Below are 27,305 nucleotides of genomic sequence, written 5' to 3'. Positions count from 1 at the left end.
GTGTCCCACCTTCTCCTTGTCTTGTTTTGACTTGTGAAGTATCTGGCCCCAACTCTGTTGCTAAAGGGATCATATTCTGACCTTGCTCATGCCTCTTTTAGGCTTACATCAATAACTGGTGGGATACATTAAAACAGTTGGAGACGGGGACCCTCTTTAAGCACCTTTTACAATCCTGCTGGTGCTTTTTGTGTCACTAAGTGACACAAGGGTTCAAACTTCATGCTATGGATTTTGTATTGCAACCTGAAGAATGAGAGAAAAAATAATACATTCGTTCCTGTAATGATGTTCCCACCAGTAGGTGTGCTGCAAGACATCAAAATGCTTTGGAATCCGGAGATGCTTGGGGCAGGAGAATAAAATGGGCCGAGTGGTTTGGCATCACGGTTTAAATGAAAAGAAAAGTGGGAAGGGTTCAGGGCCATCTTCCTGTGCTTACTACCTCTGGACAAGAAACACTCTCAAAAGGAAAAGTATGTTACCAATCTTCTTGTAACCCAAGACCAATGACAGATTCAGGAGAGGACAAGCTCCAATTCAAAGACCATTTATTGAAGCACAAGACAATGGCCTACACAATCTTAGAAAAAAGTCTTTTTATAGTGTGAGCGTACACGCAGCTGTTTCTTGCCGCCGGGAACCAGCTGATCTGGGATGCAGCTATGGGCACTGGCAGCATCCTGCCCTGAAGAGCAGCCAATGGAGTAGCGTTGAACAGTTCGCTTGGGCTAATGCACTGCCACGTCCAGGGAAATGTTAATGTACTAAGAATGAAAGGCTGTTTTGGAGTTGGGGGGGGGGTATCAACTACTCTTGAATGTTCAACTTTGATCTCCAGTGAATGTACCAGGAGTGTATTTCAGAAGTCCCTCCATAATGTCTATAGCAGGCACCCCCAAACTCGGCCCTCTATATGTTTTGGGACTACAACTCCCATCATCCCTAGCCACCAGGGCCTGTGGTCAGGGATGATGGGAACTGTAGTCCCAAAACATCTGGAGGGCCAAGTTTGGGGATGCCTGGTCTATAGTGAGGGCACAAAGTAAACTGTCAGGGCAGTGCTAAATTCTTCCTTTGCTCACTTGCTCTGCACAGCCCTCTCCCAGCCTGTCTCTACTAGTATTAGAGCTCAGCAGTCTGCTGGCGTACCTGTGGCAGGAAGAAGAGAAGATGCACCACCCACGCCCACTTTAAATGCAAATGTGCTTCAATCACAGCATATATAACAACACTAATCTGCCACCATTGCGTAAATTTAGGCCCAGGTTATACATGTGAAATTTCTTATATCCTAAATCCAGTAAGGAATTCCCATGGAGCAGAACATAAACAAGAATTCCACCAGATGTATTCAAGAGCTCATGTGCTCTGCAGGTCAGCCTTCTATAATCAGGAATTTACTTGTTCACAGTTCCTAACGTTTTTTTAAAGATACCTGAAGAGTTGGGTCTTGGAAAGGCAATAATTTCCTCCCAAGGGAATAAACTCGTCACATTCTGCTTGCTTTCTGCTGAAAATCGGAATGCTAGACCGGGACACGCTAGCGCCAAATGAGTGCAAAACCAGGCCTTTCCGCCCTTTGCAGATTGCTGACCACTGGGGTCTTTTTTTAGCAGTGCCAATACTCCTCATTTGAGGAAAATCAAATGCAGAAGCCAGGGTGGTAAAGATTACCAATGCCACTAGGAGAGTTTTCTTAATGCCCTTAAGTATTGTGGGGCTTCTTAGGGCAGGGAGATGTAAAAAGCAGAGGCTAGGAGCCTCTCAACAGCAGAAGTGGTCGGGGCGTTGCTGCTTCCAGCCAGGCCAGCAACTTTTGCTAAGGCACATGTTGATGAAGTCTTGACGCAGAATATCAAAGTTTTAAGGCCAAGAGGCAAACTCTGCTGCAAGCTGTAATACATTGAGAAGCACCTGCCCTTCATTGTAAACAGAGGAGCTATTGAAATGTATGAAGAACAGCTGTTTTTGCTTGTTGTGTACTGCCTAACAACTCCAATTCTTGCACTCCCTCACCCTGCTCTCAATTTCGGCAGGTTGTCACCATCACACAAGATGTGGGGGGTGTTCAATCCCCACCCCAAATCCCCCCCTTACCTTGGCTGTGATATTTTAACCCCTTCTGTGAAGAGACTCATGACAGAAATGGCAGCTACACTTGGGACAGTACTGAGCTTTGGCAATATGGGAGCTGGCATTTTTCTGGATACCTGCCCCGCGTAGGTAAAAATGGGGTGCCATTTCTCCTCCTGCTACGTCCAGACTCTCCTCTTGTCCTCAAAGAGGCTTTTCAACATGTACACCTGGAGAAATGACACCACCAGGAGCACCGTGAGATTGACGGCTGACCAGAAGTTGACTCGGCTCAGGTTGCTTTCCTGTAAATTGCGGTCTCGAGCTTCAAAGGCTCGCAGCAGGGCCTGCATCTGAATGCTTCTCTCCAAGCGACTCTTCATGGTTTCAATAGATTCCTGCAATGGTGAGAACAAAGGAGAACAGATATGTTTGGGGGCAAAGGAAACCATTGTAGCCAATCAAATTCAAATCACATGGAGTCATATTCTTCACCCAACAAATGATCAGGCACCATGTCTATTATTGTTAACAAAAAAAAAGTCATCGTGACCATCTGAACTCAAGCACAAGTATTTCAACATCCATTAAAGGCCATGAGGAATCACTGTGCATTCATGTACGGCAACCCCAGAGATACTCCTTACAGATCTGTACCTTCTCTTTGTGCTGACACAAATAATTTATCTGTTAAGATATTGAAAAACCTTTCCTGGCTGGATTAAAAAATTACTCCAGGCACCCCCAAACTTCGGCCCTCCAGATGTTTTGGACTACAACCCCCATCTTCCCTGACCACTGGTCCTGTTAGCTAGGAATCATGGGAGTTGTAGGCCAAAACATCTGGAGGGCCGCCGTTTGGGGATGCCTGAATTACTCCCTTCTGTTGCCTTTGCCGGCTCCCCCGTATGTACTATTCCAAAGCAGTGAAAATGCAGGTTTGCAATGACTGCCAAATCCTATTAAGAGTAACAGCTAGTTTCATTTCCTTCTTTAACCGGAGTACTAAGACACAAAGGCGGTAACAAGAAGACATCTGCTGTCTGCATTTCTGGTCTCAAAGTCCACGTGTACCAAAGTGCCTGGCAAGTACTGCTGCTACCAACAATGAGACCCAGAGCTGCTTAGCTTCAGCAAGGTGACTGCACATCATGTGCCTTCAGACCACACCCTGCGCACCATGAGTTGGATGCAGCATTTCCCCCTGATGTGCAGCTGAGGAGGAATTCTGTCAGATAAACTTTTTAAAAAACAAAACAAAAACAAACTAGATTCCTTGTTTAAAACAAATACTGCTCAGTTAAACAAGTCAGCTTTGTAACCTTACTACTTGAAATTGGCTAGTTGACCAACTTTCACTGTTAATTTTAACCAGGAGTCTTCCTTTAGCATTGCCCTTGAGCCAAGTCACCCTCTGGTTTTTATCTCGGAGAGCTGAAAAGATTTCTGTCATATAGGTAATGTAAAATAAAATAAATGGCTCTTGAAGCTGCTTTCTGAACACAATTTCTGGAACGCAGTGGAAGGGCTTTGATTAACAACTACCTCTAGTATTAACCCAAAATTACTCATGAGTCTATTTCAAGTTTATGTACCTATGTAGTTGACGGATTATTTAATTTCTATACGGCTTAATATATCAAAAATGTATCTATGTGGTGTACAAAAAACTGAAGGCATAACAGATTTTTTTTTAAAAGATCACGAAACTACAGTGTTACATATAAAAATGCTACCTTAATACAAAGTTATACACACAGACAGACACTAATCCACACAAGTGTGTCAATTACCATGTTCACCTCTTCAGCAAAGCCTAAATGGTAGTTCCCTTTGGGGCAAAGCCACAAATGTGTACAACGTCCTAATTTATTAATCCACTAACCACATATCTTTACAGTAACGATGGGAAGATCCATTCCACCCATAGGACTTGGGTTGAGAGGCTCTTTCCCACCCATCCCCATCAGGCATGGGGCTTTTGGAAAAGCGGAGTGAAGATCCAGGAAAGGAACTAATTGTTAGGCTCCTATTGTGGAGCATTTCTCCTGCATCAGCTAAATACAGTGGTGCCTCCCTTAACGAATGCCCTGCTTAACGAAATTTCCGCTTAATGAAAGGATTTTTCAAGCGGAGGTTGCCTCGCTAGACGAATTCGTTTTATGAAAAATTCGTCTAGCGAATCGCGGTTTCCCGGTTTCAATTAATGCGTTCCTATGGGCAAAAAAAATTCAAAAACATTTCAATGCATTCCTATGGGATTCGCTAGACGAATTTTTCGTTATAAGAAAAGACCTGTGGAACGAATTAAATTCGTCTAGCGAGGCACCACTGTACCTGGAAGCCCAGGCAGCAGCCGACCCCATCTGCTATTGGCTGACCCCATCTGCTTTGCCTGGCAATGTTATTCTGTGCACAGTTGCAGGAGACTGGAGCTACCCTGGTCTCTTTCCCATCAAATGCCACTGTTATTCTGCCTGACTCCACCACGTCTCAGCACTAGGCATTTCTCCTGCAGCCTCTTTGCCCACCTTAATGTCTTCTATCTTTATGTCGAGCATCTCTTCTGGTTCTGCCACTTCGGCCCAACTGTTCAAGTCCTCATCTTCCTGGGCGCTGTCAAAGATCAGTTCAAAGAACACCAACTTCTCCGATATAGTGCTGAAGGAGTTGTCAAAGCACAGCTTGTAATCCCCTCCCTCTGTAGGCTCAATGCTGAAAAATACCAACAAAGAGGGTGAGCGAAGGTCGGTGTGATGAAGGCAGATATAGCCTACAAAGTTGGACTAGCCAAAGTGCTTAAAATAATAATAATCAGATACACAAACTCTTCATACTTGTAAAAGCACCTGGACCATGGGCAAGCAATGGGTTTCTCGGGAGTATCCCAGTGGGTATGCGCGGGGGGGGCAGGGGGTGAAGAGCCCACTTCCCGCCCTCGCCACAGATGCTGCTGGAGTGACCCCACCACCACCACCCACCAGAGCCGAACAGCCGTGCAGGGCTGGCAGGGAGCAAAATACACCCCTGAAAAAACGCACCCGGAGCTATTGCCCCTCTGGCCCTCCCCACTCGGTGGTGAAGTCTCCTTCACTCCAAAGCATAAAAGCAGCATGACTCACGTGTGAACCCCGTCGGATCTCCGGTATTCATCAACCAGCAATCTGCCTGAAGGACTTTCCAAGGAGAAGTCAACGTCCAGCCCGGCTCCACCAATAACCTAAATGGCAATAGCAAGAGTTGGATGATGGAAAGAGCCACTATGCCCAGAAAAGCCACCAATGATACAAGAGAAGTGGCAAATGGCTGCAAATCTTTATTTGAATATCAAACAACCTGTTGGGGCTGAGCGACTTTTTTTTAAAACCCAGCCCGCTTTTCAAGACTGTTGTCAGGATAACTACGCTGGGCAACTGGGAAGGAAACAATAAAAATTTGACAAACAGCTTTTAAGAGGGATCTGCCAGATACATTGGCTGCTCAAACTGTCTCGAAAAGTTACAGGGTTTTGTTTTACTAAGTACCATTTCCCCTCTGAAGAACAAACATGCGAGTCATCCGGCTGCTGATAAATCCACACAGAAAGCACTACTAAAGGCTCCATGGCTCCCACCCAATTCGGATCAAAGCTGGTTTGGTAATGGTGCGGGGGGCGTGTAGGCGAAGTGCATAAAAATGCAGCGTTTCCTAAGAAAGAGATACGGATCGCGACTAACGTCCTCCTGGATGCAGAGCAAAGGGCAGCCTTGTGCGCGCACAGCCTCCGTCGCGGTAGCCAAGGGGGAACTCCACCTTCAGGGGCAGTCTATCCCCCGCTGTCTTCTGCCACCACCACCAGGGGCTGAGCAAAAAGAAGAGGGCCGGTTGCCCCCCCCATCCCCATGCGCCTGGTTTTGGGGCCGGATTGTGGACCCCTACCCAGCCTCACCTGGTACTCCAGCTCCATGGAGCCGTTGCCCGGCGCGCCCTGGTAGAAGCACTCCCTGCGACCGGCCGGCAGCAGGAAGGTGAATTCGGCGTCCTGCGGGGCGGGCGGCGGCGGGTGGGCCTGGCCGAGGACCCCTCGGGGCGCCCCCAGGAGCAACAGCGGCAGCCCTAGCGCAAGGGCTGCGGCCGCCGCCATCGTCGGGGTCCTTCCTGGCGCCGGAAGGAGAGCGGGGCCGGGCCGCCTCCTTGGAGAGGAAGAGGCGGCCGCGCTCGGGCAGGACGCCGGCGCCGGAGGGCGCGCACAGAGGAGCTGCAGCCTCGCGTTCCGACGGGGCCCGGGGGCGCATTTTTCTTTCTCTCTCCCTTCTCCTTATTCGTTGTTCGATTCGTCGTCCCTTTGTCTTGCTCAGGGCAACCCGAAGCGGCTGACCAGACAAACCGACGGGCAGGAAGCCGCGCGTAAAGGAGGCAACGTGGCTTGTGTTATCTGCTGCATGGAACCTTACAAAAATATTTTACAAAATATCTTACAAAATATCTTACAAAAAATATCTTACAAAAATATTTCCGGGGTCCTTGGCCAACATTGAATAGGGACGTTCTTTTCTTTCTTTCTTTCTTTCTTTCTTTCTTTCTTTCTTTCTTTCTTTCTTTCTTTCTTTCTTTGCTAAATTTGTATTATTATTTTTTCTGTTTTACATTTTAGAGTATTCATTTAAACAACCTTAAATCAATGGTTTCCCTTCTTCTCTTTCCGTGGTTCAGTTTACATACCATAAATCCCTGCATATTTTACATAAGCTGCTAAATTCAGTATTCCATTATTCCATCCATCACTGTTGTGGACCCCTACCCAGCCTCACCTGGTACTCCAGCTCCATGGAGCCGTTGCCCCGGTGTGCCCTGTTAGAAGCACTCCCTGCGCCCGGCTGGCAGCAGGAAGGTGAACTCGGCGTTCTGCGGGGCGGGCGGGCAGCGGCGGGTGGGCCTGGCCGAGGACCTCTCGGGGCGCCCCCACTGTTGAATTTATCTTAATACTGCCAGTGTTTTTAAATGTACACAGTTTTCAGCCATATATTCAATAAACATTTTCCAATCTTCTTTAAATGTATGTTCTTCTTGTTCTCTTATTCTATACATTGTTGTTGTTATACCACGACCATCTGACTGGCCTGCCCAAGCAATTCTATGAGTGGCTTCCAACATATATAAAGACATAACAAAACAATAAAACAACTACCTTCAGATGGTTACTTATCTCCTGGGTTCCGGGTGTTAGAAGAATTCAAAGGTCTCAAATATAGAATAAGTATTCATAAATGCACACATAACTAAATTTATAAGCTATGTGCCTGAAATAGTACAGGAGGGCAATCCTGAAGTCATTTTGACTCTCCCAATGACCTGAAATATTCCTCTGCAGTAAGGGAGGCAAATGGGGAAAGCCTTCCCATTTTCTTTTTGCTTACAAATCCAGCCATTAATGCCACATGGGAGGTATAGTTGTGCATTCTAACCAGTGCTGGATCTCTGCCCATGGCAGTCTATCTAATTGTCCACCCTGTTTCATTGTCACAGGGAGCACTCTGGGTTCTGCAGGGCTAGACAGGACACTCATTACAATGGGGTAGCTACTGTATTACAGTACAGTGGTACCTCGGTTTATGAACACAATTGGTTCTGGAAGTCTGTTCATAAACTGAAGCGAACTTTCCCATTGAAAGTAATGGAAAGTGGATTAATCTGTTCCAGATGGTCCGCGGAGTACTTACACTGAAGCGTTCATAAACTGAAGCGAACTTTCCCATTGAAAGTAATGGAAAGTGGATTAATCCGTTCCAGACGGGTCCGCAGAGTACTCAACCCGAAGCGTACTTAACCCGAAGCATGGATGAAATTGGTTCCGGAAGTCTGTTCATAAACTGAACCGTTCATAAACTGAAGTGAACTTTCCCATTGAAAGTAATGGAAAGTGAATTAATCCGTTCCAGATGGGTCTGCGGCGTTCGTAAACCGAAAATTCATAAACCAAGGTGTTCATAAACCAAGGTTCCACTGTAGTTACAAAGCAACCAAGTTTTGTGCATTTTTTGTGGCAATGGATTTGAGAGGGAAACAATAAAGTCATATTTGCAACAGGAAGTTGAAAGGTCTTGAAACTTTGGGCATATTGCAATTTCCTCCTTAGGTGGTGAAACTCCACATTAAGCAAATTGTCTTCTCTTTTTTTGTTCTTTCATATCTTGCAAGGAATTTGCAATGAACAGTTGGCTTTTTCCATCTCTGCTTACAAAAGATACAAAATGTTCCACAAAACCATGGATCTGAAAATTCTCTTTCTTCTGCTAGCTGGTATGTTTTCTGCTATATTTTTTTACGCCTTCTTTTGTGCAAGGACTTTCTGACGGCTACCCCAAAGGGACAGGGGGGAAAATGAAAGGAGGGGAAACTAACCAGGTGCTAGTTTGTACGGTAGGCAACTTACTGTCAATGTTACACAGATGTGGACTTTTGGAGTAGGCTTTGGCCTTACTAAACCATTGGGTGGGATTCTAAGAAGATCTGTTACAAAGAGGAGGGGTGAAGGTGAGGAAACATTCTTTGATGTTAAACAGTCTGCAATGCTCTTAAAAAAAAAAGATTAGAAGAGGGAACGGGGCTAAACGAAGACACGAGTCACAATTGTGGCCTAAACAACAAATTCATATCTGATAAGGAAAGAGGTCATAAGTAAACAAAGCAGGCTAGAATTTTTGATAGTGTTCTATAATATTCAATTTTGGATAGTGCCCTGTTGCACAGTTTCAGGGAATTTTTTTAGGTTTGTGTGCAAGAGCACAAAACCATGCATTACCATATCTAGTTATCATGTTTCATATGATTCCTGTTTATATAATTTTGATGATGATGATGTTTTGACCAAACATTAATGCAAAACATCAATACTTTTTCTTATATTTTTAAAAAACTTTCTAAATAACTAGTGTTTTATAAATATTAAAAAGCCATAGGGAAGGCTTTTCCCTAAGGCCAAAATTTGGATAGGTTCTTAAAACTATGTTAGAAGCACAAGAAGGGCAAAGTAGGTTTACTGCTCATTTCAGAAGCTGAGAAGCTTGCAAGCATAGTGTGAATTTTGCTCTGCGGCATTCACAACATAAGGGGAAGAAATACAAATTGGCCCCCAGGGGCCCAACAACATCATATGTAGCCAATTTTGTGGCGGAGCTGAACGGATTCTGCTGTGCAGTTTCATTATAGAATGGTTAGAATCGTATAATTGTAGAATTGGAAGGAACCATAGGTAAAGGGACCCCTGACCGTTAGGTCCAGTCGCGGATGACTCTGGGGTTGCGGCGCTCATCTCACTTTACTGGCCAAGGGAGCCAGCATACAGCTTCTGGGTTATGTGGCCAGCATGACTAAGCCACTTCTGACGAACCAGAGCAGTGTATGGAAATGCTGTTTACCTTCCCGCTGGAGCGGTACCTATTTATCTACTTGCACTTTGACATGCTTTCAAACTGCTAGGTTGACAGGAGCAGGGACCGAGCAACGGGAGCTCACCCCGCTGCGGGGATTCGAACCGCCAACCTTCTGATTGGCAAGCCCTAGGTTCTGTGGTTTCTATTCCAACCCCCTGTAATGCAGGAATCTCAGCTAAAGCATCCTTGACAGATGGACAACCTCTTCCTTAAAAACCTCCAAAGAAGGAGAACCCACCACCGTCTGCTGTCGAACAGCTCTTACTGCCAGAAATTTCTTCCTGATGTTTGGTCAGAATCTCCTTTCTTTTAACTTGAAGCCATAGATTCCAGTCTTACCATCCAGAGCAGGAGAAAACAAGCTTGCTCCATCCTCCACGTGACAGCCCTTGAAAAATGGTTCTCCTATTCTCTCTCAATCTTCTCTTATCCAGGCTAAACATACCTACTCCCTCAACCGCTTCTCATAAAGCTTGGTTTCCAGGCCCTTCATCAACTTGGTCACCCTCCTCTGCACACATTCCAGCATGACAATATCCTGCTTAAATTGTGGTGCCCAGAACGGGACGCAGGACTCCAGGTGGGGTCTATTGGTTTGCTGTACTGCTTCTCTAACTTGAAGACCTGAACAGAAAAGGAGGGCAAGCACAGGCCTCTCTGATGTAGTAATTGTTGGAAAGGAGAAGCTGCAGCATTCAGAGCAAAGGGTAGGAGAAAGGCTTGAGTGTCAGGCAAGTCATTTCCAAACATATTTTGCTAGCTGGCCCGGCCACGTGTTGCTGTGGCTCATCCCTGTGTTTCCCCCCACCCTGTCCCTATCCATGACGTATCCTGCTCCCCATCCCACCCCCAGCTCATCCCTGTGATATTTTCCCACCCTGTCCTGACCCATCACCTATTCCGTCCCCTCCTCCCCCCAACCACCCACCCATGTGAGTCCCCACCTCCATTCGGCCTAATTCGGCCTGGTCTGTAAAGGCGAGCCGAGGTGCTGTGGAGAGGGAAGGTTTTCTAGCTGCAGTACCAGTGTAGCCGCAAGGATTTCTAGCTGCAGTACCAGTGTAGCAGCCGCTAGAGGGTGCTGTTTTGCAACCTCTTCTGGCTTCTTTTTCCCAGCATGCACTTTTGGGTGAGTTGTGTGTTCTGAAACACAGGGTTTGGGGGGTTTTACGCTGCGCAGGTGTGACATCTGTCTACGCAAACAGTATATGCTGCCTCTCACAGAAGCATGGCATGTTGTGTGCAAATTTGAACGCTATCGGTCAAGCAGTTTCGGTGGAAAGTGGAAACACACCCACATGCCCCTTTTACATTTACATATATATAGATAGAAAAAATGTAGTGGGCAAATAAAGTGAAAGGATTGGAAAAAGAAGGGAAAAGAAATAGGTTTTTATCGATACATAAAAGTTGGGTTTTCTGAGCTTGGAGGCAGGGTGACAACAGAAGCTTGACAGGAAAAATATTGGGGCAGAGTGTTTTGCATAGCTGCCAACCCTCCCTTTTTCTAAGCCACAGCTGTCAACTTTCCCTTTTTTTTGCTGGAAATTCCCTTATTCCAGCACCGTTTCCCGCTGCTATCTTGGATTGTTAGATATACCGTAGACTGTCCCCGGGACAGGTGAGGCTGCTGAGCCCTTATTTTCAAATCCGAAAGTTGACAGCTATGGTACTGTTTTGATAATTATGTTATGTCCTCTAAAAAGGCTGGTTATTTCACAGTAAATGCCCAAGGTGGAAACAGCCTTAACTAGACAGCCAGTCTGAAAGCACAGGGGGGGAAACACCCCACCCCACCCACCTAGTCTAAGAACACCAGCTCTGAATTTTCTGAAAATTTGACCACAACTTATGGCTGGTTTTTTTTGTTGTTGTTGTTGTTGTTGTTGTTGTTGTTTTAAAAGATTTGAGAGCTCACAAAAACTGATCAAGACAAGGTGGACATCTATACCACATCTGCTGTAGAAAAGACTAGCATTGCTTAAGCAGATTCATCCTACTTGTACAATCACTTGACTGTGCCTTTTGAAAGTACAACCTCGTTACTGATAAAACTGCATTATTGATTTCTTTGAAACCTCACTCTTACCATTGTGCTGTTTCAGGCTCTTTGGTGGCTTCCAGCCTTCTTCCCTCTCCACTTATTTTTCTGGATATGCTTTCCGGCACACTCAACGAAGGAGACTCCATTAAGATTGCTTGTTTGGCACCCAGGCAGTACAAGGATGCCTTGTTTTATTTGTTCAAGGTGAGCCATGCGGATCCGCTGCAGGTTGTGCCTGCCGCAGAAGCACAGCACCAAGTTACTTTCCTTCTGGAGAACATCACTCGCAGTGATGGAGGGCAGTACAAGTGCCGGTTTGGCGTCTACAATGGAAGTGGGTTGAAACCGTCTGAGTTTAGCAACCTCCTTGAGATTACAGTGGAAGGTGAGTGCTATCAAAGCTAGATGAGCTCATTTTGGGGGATTGGTTGCACCCGCACTGCTTGCAAGCCATAACCCGCATCATACCCCGCTGTAGAGGCTACCCCAGAGCTTTCCAAACTGTGTGCCCTGACACGTTAGTGTGTCAGCTGCATAGCTGCCAAGTCTCCCGTTTTCCCCGGGAAATCCCTGTTTTTCCAGCTGTTCCTAGCTGAAAAAACAGGTTTTTTTGTTTTTCCCCGGTTTATTCTGGCACGGCAGCCATTTTGGAACTGGGCGGAGCATGCTCAGAAGCGACTTTTGATGCTGTTCTGCCCAGTTCCAAAATGGCTGCAGTGCGACTTCTGGCGCGGTGGCCATTTTGGAACTGGGCAAAGCAGCATCAAAAGTCACTTCTGAGCATGCTCCGCCCAGTTCCAAAATGGCGGCTGCGCTACTTCCGGTATGCTATTTCTGACATCAACTTGGCAGGTATGGTCAGCTACAGTGTTGTTTTGTTAAAGTATTTTTTATTAAAGATTTATTGAATTACAAAGGTGTGTGCAATGACTCTCATATTTTTACATGTATCATTTTTGCAAATCAGTTTCATTTGTTAAGACACTAAGAAGAAAGAGGGAAAACGAGGTAGGTAGGGGGTGGGAGGGTGGATGGGGGTGGGATTAGGTGACGATGTTTCTGTTTTGCTTAATATATGTAGGGCTTTATGTCAGCTTTGTTTGTGTAGGTTCTCCTTTATTCGCTTGTGGGTTTTTTGGTGGTGAGAGAGATTGGGGCTGGCCAAGGGTGTGGTTGTTCATTTGTGATTGGCTATGGTGGTCTTTGTTTTCATGTGTGAGTGGGGTGGGTGGGTGTTTTGGGTCAGGTTAGCCATACTGATTAGTATGCTGGCGGTAAATTTTTGTCATTATAAATGGACCAGAATGTGGTCTAAACCCCCCCCTTTAAATCCATATCAATGAAAAGAAAAGAACTCACCCTAAAACTCACCTGCAGGTGGTACCTAACACCAAGAAAGCTCGCGCTAATATGCCCAGGAACCTCACCAAAATGCTGGAGAGGATGCACCTCCACAGGTACATACCTCCACATGTGGTGGGAATGCCCCAAAATGCAATTATTTTGGGCAGCAACCATACGAGAAATATGTAAAATAACCGAACAAGTAATAGAAATTACCCCAGAATTGGCCCTACTAAACATCTTCCAAGATAATAATGCCCATTTATACCACAAAGACCTCATAACCCACCTACTTTCAGCAACCAGAAACGTCATAACCAGACATTGGAGAGACCTGTCAGGAGTAAGCATGGACCAATGGTACCAAATAGTATGGGAAACAGCCTTACTAGAAAAACTAACCAACAAGCTGAAACTGACACGGGGACAAATAGAAGAGGATGCCTTCACCACAGTATGGTTCCCCTTTATCACACACACAGCCCAACAAGCTGCAGTGTTTAGGTGTGTTGTGTGAACGCTCCCTGTGCTCCTCCCAGGGCTGGAAAGGGGTTAGTTCAGGCATCCCCAAACTGCGGCCCTCCAGATGTTTTGGCCTACAATTCCCATGATCCTTAGCTAACAGAACCAGTGGTCGGGGAAGATGGGAATTGTAGTCCAAAACATCTGGAGGGCTGAAGTTTGGGGATGCCTGGGTTAGTTTAACCTCCGGTTTGCTAGGAAAACTGAATGATGCATGTCTAAAAAGTGTCATCGGCATGAAAAGGTTGGAAAGCCCTGGTCTACATACTATGTTTTTTTTAAAAGGATTGAAGTTGTTGACCTTTTTAAAATGATTTTACTCCAAAGTTGTTGAGCTTTTTAAAGGATTTTACCCCAGGAAATAAACTGCCACAGGGGCTGGATTCAACTGACCAGCGGGCCCCCAAAATGGACTTTGGACACGCCTGGTTACTATACTGCACTGAAATGTTAAAATGCTTCTTTGCTTATTCTTGAATCTTCCCCCGCCACACTTTCCATCCTCTTCTGCCACATCAGTGTTGCGTGCCTCAGCCTTGGAAAGTCATTGCTATAGGGAAAAGGTTGGGAATATGTTCAGAGAATCACAGACTCTGCAGATGAGAGCTGGCTGACAGAGCCGAGAAGGGGCAGTTCGACCCCCACCCCTTCCCGAAGAAGACACTGCTAGCTCTCGAGAAGCGGGAGAGTTAGGAGGCAGCCCGAGTGTTGCTAGGCAATCAGCAGATAAGCAGAGGATTAAGAATGGGTCAAGTGAAAGTGGGGAGGGGGCAGTGGCGGAGCTTCATGCTCCGCCAGCGGGGGGTGGTGGAGGGCAGGCGCGCTGCCTCCAGGGACGTGCCGCGCATTTTGGGGGCGGTGTGCGCGTTTTTGGGGTAGGGCGTGCTGCCTGTAGGGGCGGGGCGCCCAGCACAGGCGTGGGGCAGCCACGATGGCGCCCCTAGGATTGTGCTGCCCGGGGCGGCACACCCTCGCTGCCTCCATCTTCCTACGCTACTGGGAGGGGGAAGGCCAGTCTCTCAGTCCCCGTTCTAGGAGACTGGATAAGATCAGAGGATAACGGAAGGGCAATAGGGGAAGAGCCGGAGTTTGGTGCCCTTCCTGCTGTGGGAGGGGCAAAGATTCAGACTGACCAACTATCGTCAAAGTGAGCAGGTGAGACACCGTGCTCTGGATGTGTGTGGTTTTTTTTGTAAATAAACATATATAAAACTGCCGGAGAGTCCTTACTTCTTATCGGGGCTTGCCTGCCTGCCTGAGATCATTACAATCCATGATTGAAAAAAGCCAGAGTATGTGGAAGCTGATGTACCAAATGTGCCCACAGAAAAACTGGATCTTTTAATTACCTGGAAGCACCCTTTGTTCTGTTCCTGGAGATCATTGTTTGGCTCTTGTAGGGGTGGGAAGATGACTGATTTTAGCAAACCACTTTTCTTTTACATTTATACATTCCTCTCAAAAAGGAAAAGCTGCCCGGTCATCTCTTTTTTTTTTCCTTTTTCTTTTTCAGCATCCAGCTTGACCACTTTTCCTCCAACAGCTCAGCCGAGATCTGATTCAAAAGGTAGGCGCTAAAGGGAAGATAAGCAGCGAGCGTTTGGGAAACATGTCAGAGAGCCCCTGGGGAAATGTTTGGGGAAAGATGCACGGAAGTGCAGCCGAAAGAAGGCCTTTTGGAGCCTACCTGGGGCAGGAAAGGGGGAGAGAAAGAGGACAAATACACACACACACATGCTCCACGCTCCAGAAAAGTAGATTTGTATTTTCTTGTTTTGTTCTCTTGCATTAACTGAAGCCGACTTGCTTCCTCCATTTCCAGGACCATTCTGGGTTCTCCCTGTTGTCCTGAGTGTGGTTGGAGTACTGCTTCTGGCTGTGATCCTGCTGGTGGCCGCGGTTGCATTGAGACGCTGTATGTGGAATTCAGAAAATGAATATGTCTAATCTTCCTGTTTAAGGGCACTGGCCAATAAGGATGATGCCTAGCCTAGGTTGGAGACCTCTAGGACTTTCCTACAGACCCTGTTTCACTTTGTGGCCTTTTGGTATATTACTTGACAAAGATTTTGCCAAAACAGTCCCTAACCGTGAGTGCATGATACGCAACGGTGATGGAAAACTGGATGAGGGGTTATACTACTAGACAACCTTTAGCTGTAAAATATCTGAAAGATTTATACTGTATTCTCTTTGCTCTGAAAGGTAATTACCATACTTGGAGGTAATTAAATGGAGAGTCCAGATGACATCATTATCAGCCCATTGCAGACCAATGTTTTTATTTAGTAATAATATACAGTATGAGCAGGAATAGCACTATTATAGCTTTCTAGGGCTAAAGGTAAAGGAACCCCTGACCATTAGGTCCAGTCGCGGACGACTCTGGGGTTGCATGCTCAACTCGCTCTATAGGCCGAGGGAGCCGGCGTTTGTCATTGGCCTTGAATTAATCAGTTACTGTTTTTATGCAGAGAGGCAGAATATTTTAATTACTGGTTTCCTCTTTGCAGCCAAAGAAATAACTATTTTTTTAAAAAGCACTGTTTTATTTAATTGCAACTGTGTGTTTAAAAAGAAAATGAATATTAGTATCATCCTCCTTATCCCTTGCTTCCTGTAACATCTCTCCTGGTTAAAAGCTTGCCACAAGATTGGGACATTTTGGTTGGTCCTAATAAAGATATCATTCAACTATAGATTTCTGAGGTTTTTTTCCTTATGGACCAACACTGCTACGGTACCTTGTCTGTGTATGCGTGTAGAATATGTGAATACTTATTTTTGCATCTTTTTTTCCTTTATTGTGTATTTTCCCCATATTTGTTTCATTTAAAAACAAATTTATATTTAAAAAAAACTTTAGCTGCAGGAAGAGACCAGTAATTAGCTCCCACTCCAGCAGTGAACAGGAACTGACTAATTAAGGAACAATTTTGCAATGCCATAGTTCCACTGAACGGAAGCTATTATAGGGACAGAAGATGCAAAGAGGAAGCTTCTAGTTAAAGGGGAAACTGAAGAGGACCTTTGCTGAATGGGACTTACTTCTGAGTAAATATTATAGCAGTGTTCTGGCCATGGGGCTAAGCATTACTAGATAATAAAGTTCTATTATTAATTGCCATGTAGAAACACAATTTTAAATCCACTTCCAGCCGATTATGGAAAGCAATGCCTCAGAAATGCTAAAGCAGGCATCCCCAAACTTCGGCCCTCCAGATGTTTTGGACTACAATTCCCATCTTCCCCAACCACTGTTAGCTAGGGATCATGGGGGTTGTAGGCCAAAACATCTGGAGGGCCACAGTTTGGGGGGGACGCCTGTGCTAAAGGATCCTATACTGTAGCAGGAAACACTAGGTACAGTTTCTTACTAGTGGGGATGTGCGGTCGGTGGACGTGGCAGACTAGGCCAGTCCCCCAAATGTTCCTGGTAAATCAGAGTATTTAAGTCTTAGAGTCTGGTGCCTCCTTCTAAAAGCCTGGGAAGCTTCTATCTTGCTTAGGAGGGAGGCATGATACTTCAAACAGGGTCCAATAGCCCTCCTGCGACCTTCCCCCAGCCTGACTGATTTTGGGAAGGAGGCAGGCATCTTCAGCATCCTATTAGAGGCATGGCTCCTCCTTCCCAAAGCCCGGGAAGCTTCTGTCCGGCTTAGGGAGGGAGGCAAAATGTTCACGTGTGTGACATTTCTCCACCCCGCCCCCATTGCCTTTGCAAGCTGGTGCCCTATCGGTTTGTTGTGGTCAATTTTAAACACAAATCCCCTAAACTTCTAAACCTTGAGTACATCTCTTATCCACTTATAGCTAGAGTTTATGAAGTAAAACATTTTCAAGTTTCAAAATATTTTCAAAGTTTGAGCAAACATTTTCAAAGTTACAACTCTTTCCTCCCAATATTTGCCATGTTTGAGTTGATCAGACTGCAAACATGGTTCTTCTACACAATTTTTTTTGAAGCAAGCTTGCTTCAAATTATTATTATTATTTTAAGATGGAAAACGTCCAGGAGGGAAGTAAGCACCACCTGGGCTTCCTTCCCACAGGGAGACTGAGGGGCACGGGTGCACCCATTTCTATCACAGCAACTGGGCTTTGGGTAAATCTACCAATGGAAATCTGGTCACTGTCCGAATGGGGGAAATGGACACTCTCCGAATGGGGAAATGGACACTCTCCAGAAAAGGGGAAATGGACACTCTCCGAAAAGGGGAAAATGGGTACCCTCCCGCACAGAAATTGACAGCAACCTCCCTGCCTCTTACAATGCTAATATTCTAAGTCCTACTGGACGCTTGCACAGTGCAATGCCAGATCGGAACTCAGAAGAAGAAAAGGAAGGAAATTAGCAGGTGCCCTTGCGTTCCCTGGTCAAAAGTCATCTCTAACAAAGATTGCTGTGGCAGGGGTGCGGCTGCACCTGGGAATTGTAGAGTTTGGGAGTTATAGTTCAGTGTGGATAAAAGAAGTGTTACCTTAATTTACGCCCTCCAACTGACTTGGTCGGCTGATAGAATTTAGAAGGAAAGGAAGAAGTCACAGACATCCGTAATCTGGGCCACTCTGAAGGATTTTGGGTGTTGTGAAAGATAAGTTGAAGTGTGAACTCACTCGCATATCCCAGTCTGGGTAACACTCCGAAGGGCTAGGGACATATGAGCAAGAAAGGGTTAGAGAAGGTACGGGTTTTAGGTATTTGATAGGAAAGTTTTAGAGAAATGGTTGCTGTAGATTGTAGCCCACCCCACTGTTGGTCCCTATTTATACTCACTTCCGCAAGTGCACTGACTTTATTCTCCGCAATTTTGCAGAATTGAAGAAAGGCAGAAGGACAAGGAAATAAAAATAAAAACTCCAATTCAGCCGGCTAGATCACCGTTGCTTTCCCTGGCCGGTCCTGCTGGAGATCCCAGTTAAAGCCAGGATTCAGGGTCCGCCGAGGAAGGATAAGTCCCCCTGCAAGAGGCTGGGTGCGCTTGGGCTCTCAGTCCCCGGCACCCTCAAAATCCCGGGTTACCAAGTCTCCTGCCTGGCTCGCCAAAAATGATATAAAAGTTAATAAGTTCCCTTAAAGGGAGATCAGCCTCATAAGGAGGACTGAAATCCTCTAAGGAGCAGAGTTACAGGGAACCAGGCAGAGGGCCTTTGGGGTAGTTGCACCCACTCTGTGTAATGCCCTCTCGGCAGATGTCAAACAGATAAACAGCTAGGTGATTTTTAGAAGACATCTGAAGGCAACCCTGTTTAGGGGAGTTTTTAGTGTATGATGTTGTATTGTGCTTTTACTATTTTTTTTGTTTGGAGCTGCCCAGAGTGGCTGGGGGAACCCAGTCAGATGGGGGGGGGATATAAAATTATTGTTGTTGCTAAAATTGCAGCCCTCAGCTGGACACAAGCAGTAGGGACTTTGTACCGTCAGAGTACCTAATAATGCCAGGATTGCATTTCCTTTTCTGATACTTCCCTTTTGTTTCTTCCCATTTTACTAGTTAAAGAGAGAAGAAAGAAGCAAAGGTGAGAGAAGGTCACCCCCACTTATGGACTTTCAAAAAAATCTCTGGTCGAGGTGAAACATTTCCGATGTGTCCTGAAAGTCGGGGGTGCAGCGGGGCAGACCTGTGCCTGGCTGGAGTAGGGAATTATCGGGGCAGAGGCAGAGAGTAGCTTTCCCCCTTGTGGATGTTTTCCCTGAGGGGCTTGCTTTGATGAAAGTTTTCCCCAGCTAAGGGGCGACTATCAAATAATTGTAGAGTTGGAAGGGACCCTGAGGATCATCCAGTCCAACCCGCTGCAATGCAGGAATATGCAGCTGTCCAGGGATCGAACCTGCAGGCTTGGCATTATCAGCACCATGCTCTAACCAACTGAGCTATCCAGGCACAATGGAAAAGCAGCATGGAACACAAAGGGGTTTTATTAAATTCTTGTCCTAGAAAGAGCTTATAGCGATCACCACGCACCATGCAGCAGAGGGCAGAGCTTGCTCTCGTTGAAATCCACTTGTCTATACAACGGACCCAGGAAATAGGGTCTTGTCCTTGTGCCTGAAAGGATAAATCAGACCTGATAAATTAGGATAAATTAGCCTGGCGGGAAACTAATGTAGGCAGTAACTCTCAGCAGCTTTTTTTTTTTGGGAGAGCTAACAAGTACTGCAGAATTGCAAAATATTCCCATTAGTTATACATATTTTATTTGCTTAGGGTACTGGACTCCTGCTGGACAGAAACAAGCTACCCCACTACAGGTATGTTGAATGTAAGTGCCAAGGACATGTGACAGCACATTTTCCGTGGCTCCTTCTGATTGCATTTGTGTATCAGAGGCAGGTGAAGCATCAGCCTAGAGAGTTCAGTGGTCACAAATACCACCTGAATGCTGAGCTTGGGACAAGACCCAGCAATGGGGTCAAGGATATCGGTTGTGCTCTTATTCCTGAGCAGGGCTCTGCAACTTTATATTCATTGGCACGCGAAAGAGAGGAGCCCATTCACTTAGCATCACAACCCAGATTTTGAAAGTGATGGCTTGCTTATCATTGGCAACGTATTATTTACACCAGGAACTGAAGAAATACAGGTGAAAAACGAGTCTGGCCCAGTTAAAAGCAAACAAAGCCAGGAACAGAGGAGGAAAGGACTGCTGCTCATGTTGGTGGCCCAATGCCCAGAAAAAGAAAGCTTTGCCTTAGCAAAACAAGTTCTCTCCAGCCCAAAGCCATACTCTACAAACAGGGGGAGATGTGGGCATACTGTGTTCCATTCCTATTACAGTCATACCGCTGGTTATGTTCGCTGCGGGTTGCGTACACCATGGGATACGAATGCGCCGAACCCGGAAGTAATGGAACGGGTTACTTCTGGCTTCGGCGATTTGCGCATGCGCAGAAGCATCGAATGACGTCACGCGCATGCGCAGAAGTGCTGAATCGCGCGGCGAGCATGCACAGATTCAGTGCTTCAGGTTGCGCACTGCTCAGGTTGTGAACGGGGCTCCGGAACGGATCCCGTTCGCATCCAGGGGTACCACTGTACTAGCATCTCTAGACTACTGTAAGAGAAATCTTGTTCCTACGTTATGTGGCTGTGCTGACAGTGAGTGGAAAGGTCCAGACTTCAGAGAGAAGGGAGGGACAGAATAACTTCTTAATTCATTTGTATTGAATGCTTTCCACCCTCTTTCCTTTTTTTCCCACCAAAAGAACAACCAATATTATACCCATCAGTTCACCGAAAAGGAATTAGAGTTGGTGTTGATAATCTTACAGCTACATGTCATAACTTCCTTGATTCTGTGTGATCCCACATGGTCAATGAAAATAAGATATTGCAAGTGCTGCTTGGTTGCTTTTAGATGTTAAGACATTTGTGTAACTAAAATTCATTCAGTTATCAAGTAACCTTGTTCACGCTGCTTCTTCCGCAGAGACATCATTTGATAACTCCGTGTACACTATTACAATGGTAAGTTGTTAACATGGGAGCCAGAAGTTGGAATCTAGTTGCTTTTAGGAATTGAGATCAGAGAGTCTGTGGGCTATTATAAAGCAGTCTCTCCATGGCTAGGAATAACCCTAAGGCAGTCACAAAAAGAGCTGGGTAGCAAGGATATATGTTATGGCATCCAGCGTATCACAAGAGAGAGAAATTTAATGGTGATTTGGCTGTTATGTAGAGCTCATCCTCATGGTTTAGCTCTCCCCATTCTAGCCTTTTTTGTCTCCTTAATTTATCTCCATCTTGGCATTTTTATCTCACAAGAAAACAGACCAGGAAGCTATAGAGAACCACGGTGCTGGGATCTCGTCAGCCACGAGTACAAGACTTTCATCCCGCTGCTCTATGGAAAAGCCAGATTTTGTTACTTTTGGAGGTTCAGAATGACCTTTCACTTGATCACACGGCCCAGGGTCTCTCTGATAATCTTCCTCCCTTACATCAATACCCTGCAAGTTGTTCCTCTCAGATCATTAACAGAAACAGAGTTCATTGAGCGTTTTTGGCCAGAGCCTCCTTTCTAAGTACTCTTCCACCACCAATCACACATGTGGAACATGGGTCATGTGGAGGTGGGGAAGATGCTGCACTGATTTAATTCATTTCTGGAATTCCTGATTTGGGAAAAGTGGGAACAATAAGGATGAAAATAGCTTTGAGAGTTCTTCAGCTCTGGGACTGTGGCAAGACTGGAAAGAGATGAATAAAAACTGGGTGACTTAATCTTCAAAAATAATGCCATTGCCTGCACATTTGCATGTTTGAGACAAAAAGAACTGTTTTTTTTTGTTTTTGTTTTTATTCTGCTGAAAACAGCAGCATTTGGATCACATATCCTCAGACTTCCTTTAAGTGCCTGCAACCGAATGTTTTGCTCTACCTTCCAAAAACACTGGGAAATTCAGAATAACTTTCCTGGATCAAAAGCAATAGTGCATTCTGGGGCACCTTAAAGACTAATGAACATATTTCTTGTGGCATAAGCTCTTCCTGAGAAGAAACTGGTACCTGCAGTGGCTTGCATAATATTTTGCAACTCTTCCTCTGCCGGGCCAGGCAAACTGGTCCATCAGGCAGGCTGGTCTTTCGGTCCAGCTAAGATGGTTACTACTGATCCTAAATTTGCATACATGTAAATTAGTCAATTGCCTTCCCTCAACAGGCAACAACATGAACAACACTCTGGGGTGGGGGGTGGCGGCGGTGGCAGGGGGGTATGCTCTGGATTTGGGTGAGAAAACACTGGAGATCGTGCTTCTCCCTACTGCCAGTCTGCTGCCATACCCTGTTGCAGCCCTTCTCAACCTGGGTCCCCAGACGTCGTTGGACTACAACTCCCGTCATCCCTAGTCCTGGTAGCTAGGGATGATGGGAGTTGTAGTCCAGCAGCCCCTGGGGACCCAAGGCCGCCCTGCTGCCTCGCTGCACCCTGCGCACAGGAATTGCCAGCAGTGGCTAAGGAACTCTGGGGACAAATTTGTGGAAGGTGTGCCTATCAATTGCTCCTGCCAACCTAGCAGCTCGAAAGCACGCCAGTGCAAGTAGATAAATAGGTACCACTGTGGCGGGAAGGTAAATGGCATTTCCATGCACTCTGGTTTCCGTCACAGTGTTCCGTTGCGCCAGAAGCGGTTTAGTCATGCTGGCCACATGACCCGGAAAGCTGTCTGTGGACAAACGCCGGCTTCCTCGGCCTGAAAGCAAGATGAGTGCCGCAACCCATAGTCGCCTTTGACTGGACTTAACCATCCAGCCGCCTTTCACCAGCCGCCACTGCAGTGTTTTACTTCCACTATTGCAGGCAGCCCACCTCTGAATGCGAGTTGTTGGGAGTTGTAGTTGGAGAGAGTACTCTTATGAGCAGATTCGGCTTGCAGGATTCCTGTATGCACCTGGTCGGCTGCTGTGAAAAGAGTTCTGGGCTAGATGGGCTTTTGGCTTAATCCAGCAGGGATTACTGTCCAGGGCTCCTCTGGGAGGAAGGGTGGGATATTAAATGAATAAATGCAAATGTTCTCAGACAGCATGCACTTCTTGAGAGAGTCACACAGAGAGGCAAATACACCTAACTGTCTCTCAGGATAATGATGATGATGATATATTTCTCCAGCCGCTCTGGGTGGCTCCCAACAGAATATTAAAAACACGATAGAACATCAGACATTAAAAACTTCCCTAAACAGGGCTGCCTTCAGGTGTCTTCTAAAAGTCAGATAGTTGTTTATTTCCTTGACATCTGATGAGAGGGCATTCCACAGGACGGATGCCACTACCGAGAAGGCCCTCTGCCTAGTTCCCGGTAGCTTCACTTCAGAAGGCCCTCGGAGCTGGACCTCAGTGAACGATGGGGGTGGAGATGCTCCCTCAGGTATACTGGGCCATGGCCGCTTAGGACTTTAAAGGTCAGCACCAACACTTATGCTCGGAAACATTAGAAGTCCTGAAGGTGTATAAGCATCTACAAAAAGTTGCTTCTTCTGCCCTAACACTGCCTCCGATTGAATCTAGCAAACCCTACAAAATCTCGACTTCCCACAGATACGGGAGAATAAATTTTCACATACTGTACACCCTCAGTTTAGCCTCCATTTCCCCCTTCATAGCCTTGCAGTCTGGATCAGACCTGAAGGACCTGTAAGCCTCAGGAAATACTGTAGACCCATTTCCTCCTACCAGGCTTGGTCCTCACATGTATACCTACCAAACCATAAAGAGAGCACCCTCATGAATCTCTCTTTCCCACAAAAATGTGGGAGTAAGACTGCCAGGCATGTCTTGTATTTGGCTGGTAAATTTCTGTTGTTGTGCAGAGCAAACCCATTTCCCCATCTATGCAACAGATAGTTCAACAGTCAGCATCTCTGTAAAGGTTTTTCGTTTTCGTTTTTTAACAGAAACATTTTAAATTCCTTTTCACTCTTACTGCTTTTATTAATCAGTTTTGTTTTCTGTTCTTCTGTTGCTTGCTTTAGTGGTAATCACTTAAATTAATTTTCAAAACCGGCTGGCTTTAAAAGACCCATTTTGTTTGTATGCATGGGGCCAGAAGCTGGAGATAACCTGAACCAGGAGATTAGACAGGGCAGGAAAGGACTGTACAGCTCACTTATAAATATGTAGCAAGGAGCTACACAGCTCTACTTCCCCATCTATAGAGCTGTGAGTCAGTCTTCTGGAGGGAAAATGAGCAAGCACGACAGGTAACACTTGCCCAAGCAGCAATCACCCACCATTCAAGTACAGCACTCTTCTAAAGATGTCTTAGATCTCTGTCCTCAAATCTCCCACAAGTATCCTGCCCCAGGACTTTGGAAACGGACACCACAACAGAGGGGCGAAGCAGAAGGGAGCAGTTTGTGGCCTTCCTTGTCCAAGAGTCAAAGCCCAACATTCTGCAAACTCCATTCAGACACCCCTCTTCAGCCAGAAAAGCTCCCTGAGGGGCTTACGAATTGATGAAAATAACTCAAGTCTCTGCCCAGAAAGACATGTCATAGAAGGGGGAAAGGATGCGGAGGGAGGAGGAAACAAAGGAAGCCCAAACACTGAAAACTTAGTATTCTACTACTTCTTCTTTGGCGATCACTCGTAGCCGAGTAAGGCTGTCTTCCATGAACATGGTTTTAATTTGAAGAAACAAAATAAAAAAATTCCTTCCAGTAGCACCTTAGAGACCAACTAAGTTTGTCATTGGTATGAGCAACATGCACACTTCAGATACACTGAAACAGAAGTCACCAGATCCCGACATATGGTGAGAGGGTGGGGAGGGGCCGGACTGTTTATGGCTGCATTTGGTCTTACAGGAAAAATTTACGACTGTTTACGACTGGTCCCATAGGAAAAGCAAGTGGTGAGATGGTTAAAGATAGCTTTATCGTGTATAATGAGATAAGAATCCAATGTCTTTATTTAGACCAGGTTTCTCCATTGTTTTAAGTTTGGTGATAAATTGCCGTTCAGCAACTTCTCTTTCCAGTCTATTTCTGAAATTATTTTGTAATAAGACAGCTACTTTGAGATCTTGTATAGAATGTCCTGGGAGATTGAAGTACATACACACAAAAGCTCATAGCAACAGCAAACTTAGTTGGTCTCTAAGGTGCTACTGGAAAGAATTTTTTTATTATGGTTTTAACAGTGAGTCCGTAAGTGATTGTGGAGGTCAATTCTGGATCCACACGTCCTTTCACAGTGGGGACATAGGTTTCTGGGTGGGAGTTGATCACAGTAAGGTTTTGCCAAACGTGTTTCCCTCTTAGCACATTTCTTCCTTTCGTCCTGAGTTTGAGCTTCTTCAAAGCCCATGGCACCTTTGATAAAGGCTGTTCTCCAATTGGAGAGCTCGCAAGCCAAGGTTCTTGGCCAGCGAAAGACATTTGACACCTGAGGCCAACCACAAAATGGCGGCCTCCTCACCCCGCAGGAAGAAGGGGTGGGTGAAGATCTGCAACAAGAACAAGGGGGGGGGATAAAGGGCTATATCTGGAACAGCGCCACCTATGTGCCAAGAGGCTGCTCTAGAGGCAGGATTGTGGGGGCTGACCAGGGGCGAAACTAGGCTTTATTTCACCCAGGTCAAAGATCCAGGTCTCTCCCCCCCCCCCTGCACATTTGTGTAATAACACACAAAGGCTGGGAGCATGGGAGGAGCCAAGGAGGGTGCAGGGAGGAGCAGCTGCCCCCCAAAATCAGTAAAAAGATATAGCTAACTGAGGTTCTGCTCCCCCTAATAAAATGCCCCCCAAAGGCCTGCCCCCCCCAACAAAAATACTGGCTACACCCATGGCTGGGAGCCTGAATGTTGCCCTTCTGTAGGCCTCACCTGGAGCAAAAAACCTGACTAGCCCCTACCATAGCTATGGCTCTGGGCACTGCCAAAAAGGAATCTCATCCAGCTTCTAAGGAGCATGCCATAGCCATTGCTGCCACTGGGGTAGCAGCCGGTGATGCATTCCTTGGAACCCATATCTGCTGCCCCTGTGGATCCTGCTGCCCAAGGCAGTTGCCTCACCTTGCCTCATGGGTGAGCCGGCCTTGACACCTTGACAAGGTTCTTATAGCAACCAGTTTGGATGGAAGTGGAGTTGCTTCACAGCAAAATTATTTCGGGATGCGGCACAACATTGCAGCATCCCGAAGCAAGGGACTCCACAAAAACTGGGCTGCAGGGACCGTGGAGATTCCTCTCTTTCCCAGTTTGTAGGCTGCAGCATCCAGTTTTGAATCCAGATAGAAGGTGCCATTATTATGGAGTGTTTCTGGATTTAAAATTCTATTTGTTTGCCTTGCTAGGAAGTGAGCGAGGTCTAGGACATCTGATGCCAAGAAAGGTGGCTCTGAGCTCTGGTGACAACAGCGGTGGTGACTCTGCGTTCTTCAGCTGTGCTCCTTCTTCCTCTGCATCTTAGTTTCCCTTTCCCGCGTAAAACCTACTTTTTCAACCTGTATGGTGGCAGAAGACGGACCAGGCAACTTGGCTGATGTATTTGGCTTCAGCATAATCTTTTGAAGCTGTTTTCTGTCTCAGTGAAAATGAGAAGCATATTCTGATGCACACAAACACCCCCAAAATTTTACACATCACTTGGTAAGACAGGTGAACTAATAACAGTGTACTGGAAGAAGCAAAGATCACCAGTGTTGAAGCAATGATTCATCAACATCAACTTCGTTGGACTGGTCATGTGCGGATGCCTGATGATCATCTTCCAAAGCAGCTACTCTATTCTGAACTTAAAAATGGAAAGCGTATTGCTGGTGGTCACTAAAAGAGGTTTAAAGTCTGTCTCAAGGCAAATCTTAAAAAATGTAGTATGGACACTGACAACTGGGAAACACTGGCCTGCGAGCGCTCCAGTTGGAGAACAGCCTTTATCAAAGGTGTCATGGGCTTCGAAGAAACTCTATCTCACGATGCAAGGGAGAAACGAGGAAGGCACGCTTGGCAAATCCACACCGTGATCAACTCCTGCCTGGAAACCAATGTCCCCACTGTGGAAGGACGTGTCTTCCCAAGTGATGTGTAAAAATTTTCGGAGACACCACTGATGGAATCAACCTGAAGGTCCCATTACAGCTGATGACAAGACTTCTCGAAAGAATTTGTTTAGGGAAGTTTTTAATGTTTAATGTTTCATTGTGTTTGTAATATTCTGTTGGGAGCCACCTAGAGTGGCTGTGGCAACCCAGTCAGAAGGGTGGCATGTAAATATAATAATAATAATAATAATAATAATAATAATAATAATAATAATAATAATCCCCCGGCTGCTGCCACCGCTTCTTTATGGCAGTGCAGTTTATTTGAAAAGCACTGCAAGGGAAAGAAACCTCTTTTGCGCTCCTAATTGCTTGACTACCGTAGTTTTTTAATATTTATATATGATTTTATTTTATTAATGA

General features: G+C 45.9%; 2 protein-coding genes across 4 annotated transcripts; one reads left to right on the top strand and one right to left on the bottom strand.

Moving 5' to 3' along the window:
- Window positions 1-534: 534 nt before the first annotated feature.
- Window positions 535-6,228, bottom strand: TMED1 (transmembrane p24 trafficking protein 1). The gene is made up of 4 exons (XM_035141270.2): window positions 6,005-6,228; window positions 5,199-5,296; window positions 4,608-4,791; window positions 535-2,474 (listed from the first exon to the last, which is right to left on the bottom strand). Exons 1-4 carry the CDS (start codon window positions 6,197-6,199, stop codon window positions 2,256-2,258), a joined length of 696 nt encoding a protein of 231 aa, XP_034997161.1. The 5' UTR covers window positions 6,200-6,228; the 3' UTR covers window positions 535-2,255.
- C16H19orf38 (chromosome 16 C19orf38 homolog) lies at window positions 5,952-27,099 on the top strand. Of its 3 annotated transcripts, none has more exons than XM_060268816.1 (8): window positions 5,952-6,083; window positions 11,594-11,917; window positions 14,912-14,965; window positions 15,221-15,313; window positions 18,894-18,918; window positions 19,608-19,651; window positions 20,830-20,867; window positions 21,165-22,049. In XM_060268816.1, the coding sequence occupies exons 2-8, from the start codon at window positions 11,644-11,646 to the stop codon at window positions 21,285-21,287; spliced, it is 651 nt and encodes a 216-aa protein (XP_060124799.1). In that variant the 5' UTR covers window positions 5,952-6,083; window positions 11,594-11,643; the 3' UTR covers window positions 21,288-22,049. The 3 variants fall into 3 exon arrangements, with proteins under 3 accessions (XP_060124799.1, XP_034997160.1, XP_034997159.1); XM_035141269.2 differs by lacking the exons at window positions 5,952-6,083; window positions 21,165-22,049 and adding exons at window positions 8,257-8,355; window positions 26,196-27,099; XM_035141268.1 differs by lacking the exon at window positions 5,952-6,083 and adding an exon at window positions 8,257-8,355.
- The last annotated feature ends 206 nt before the right edge of the window (window positions 27,100-27,305 follow it).

The sequence above is a fragment of the Zootoca vivipara genome, chromosome 16, assembly GCF_963506605.1.
Source record: "Zootoca vivipara chromosome 16, rZooViv1.1, whole genome shotgun sequence".
Taxonomy (NCBI): domain Eukaryota; kingdom Metazoa; phylum Chordata; class Lepidosauria; order Squamata; family Lacertidae; genus Zootoca; species Zootoca vivipara.
This window is presented reverse-complemented; position numbering and strand designations above follow the sequence as displayed.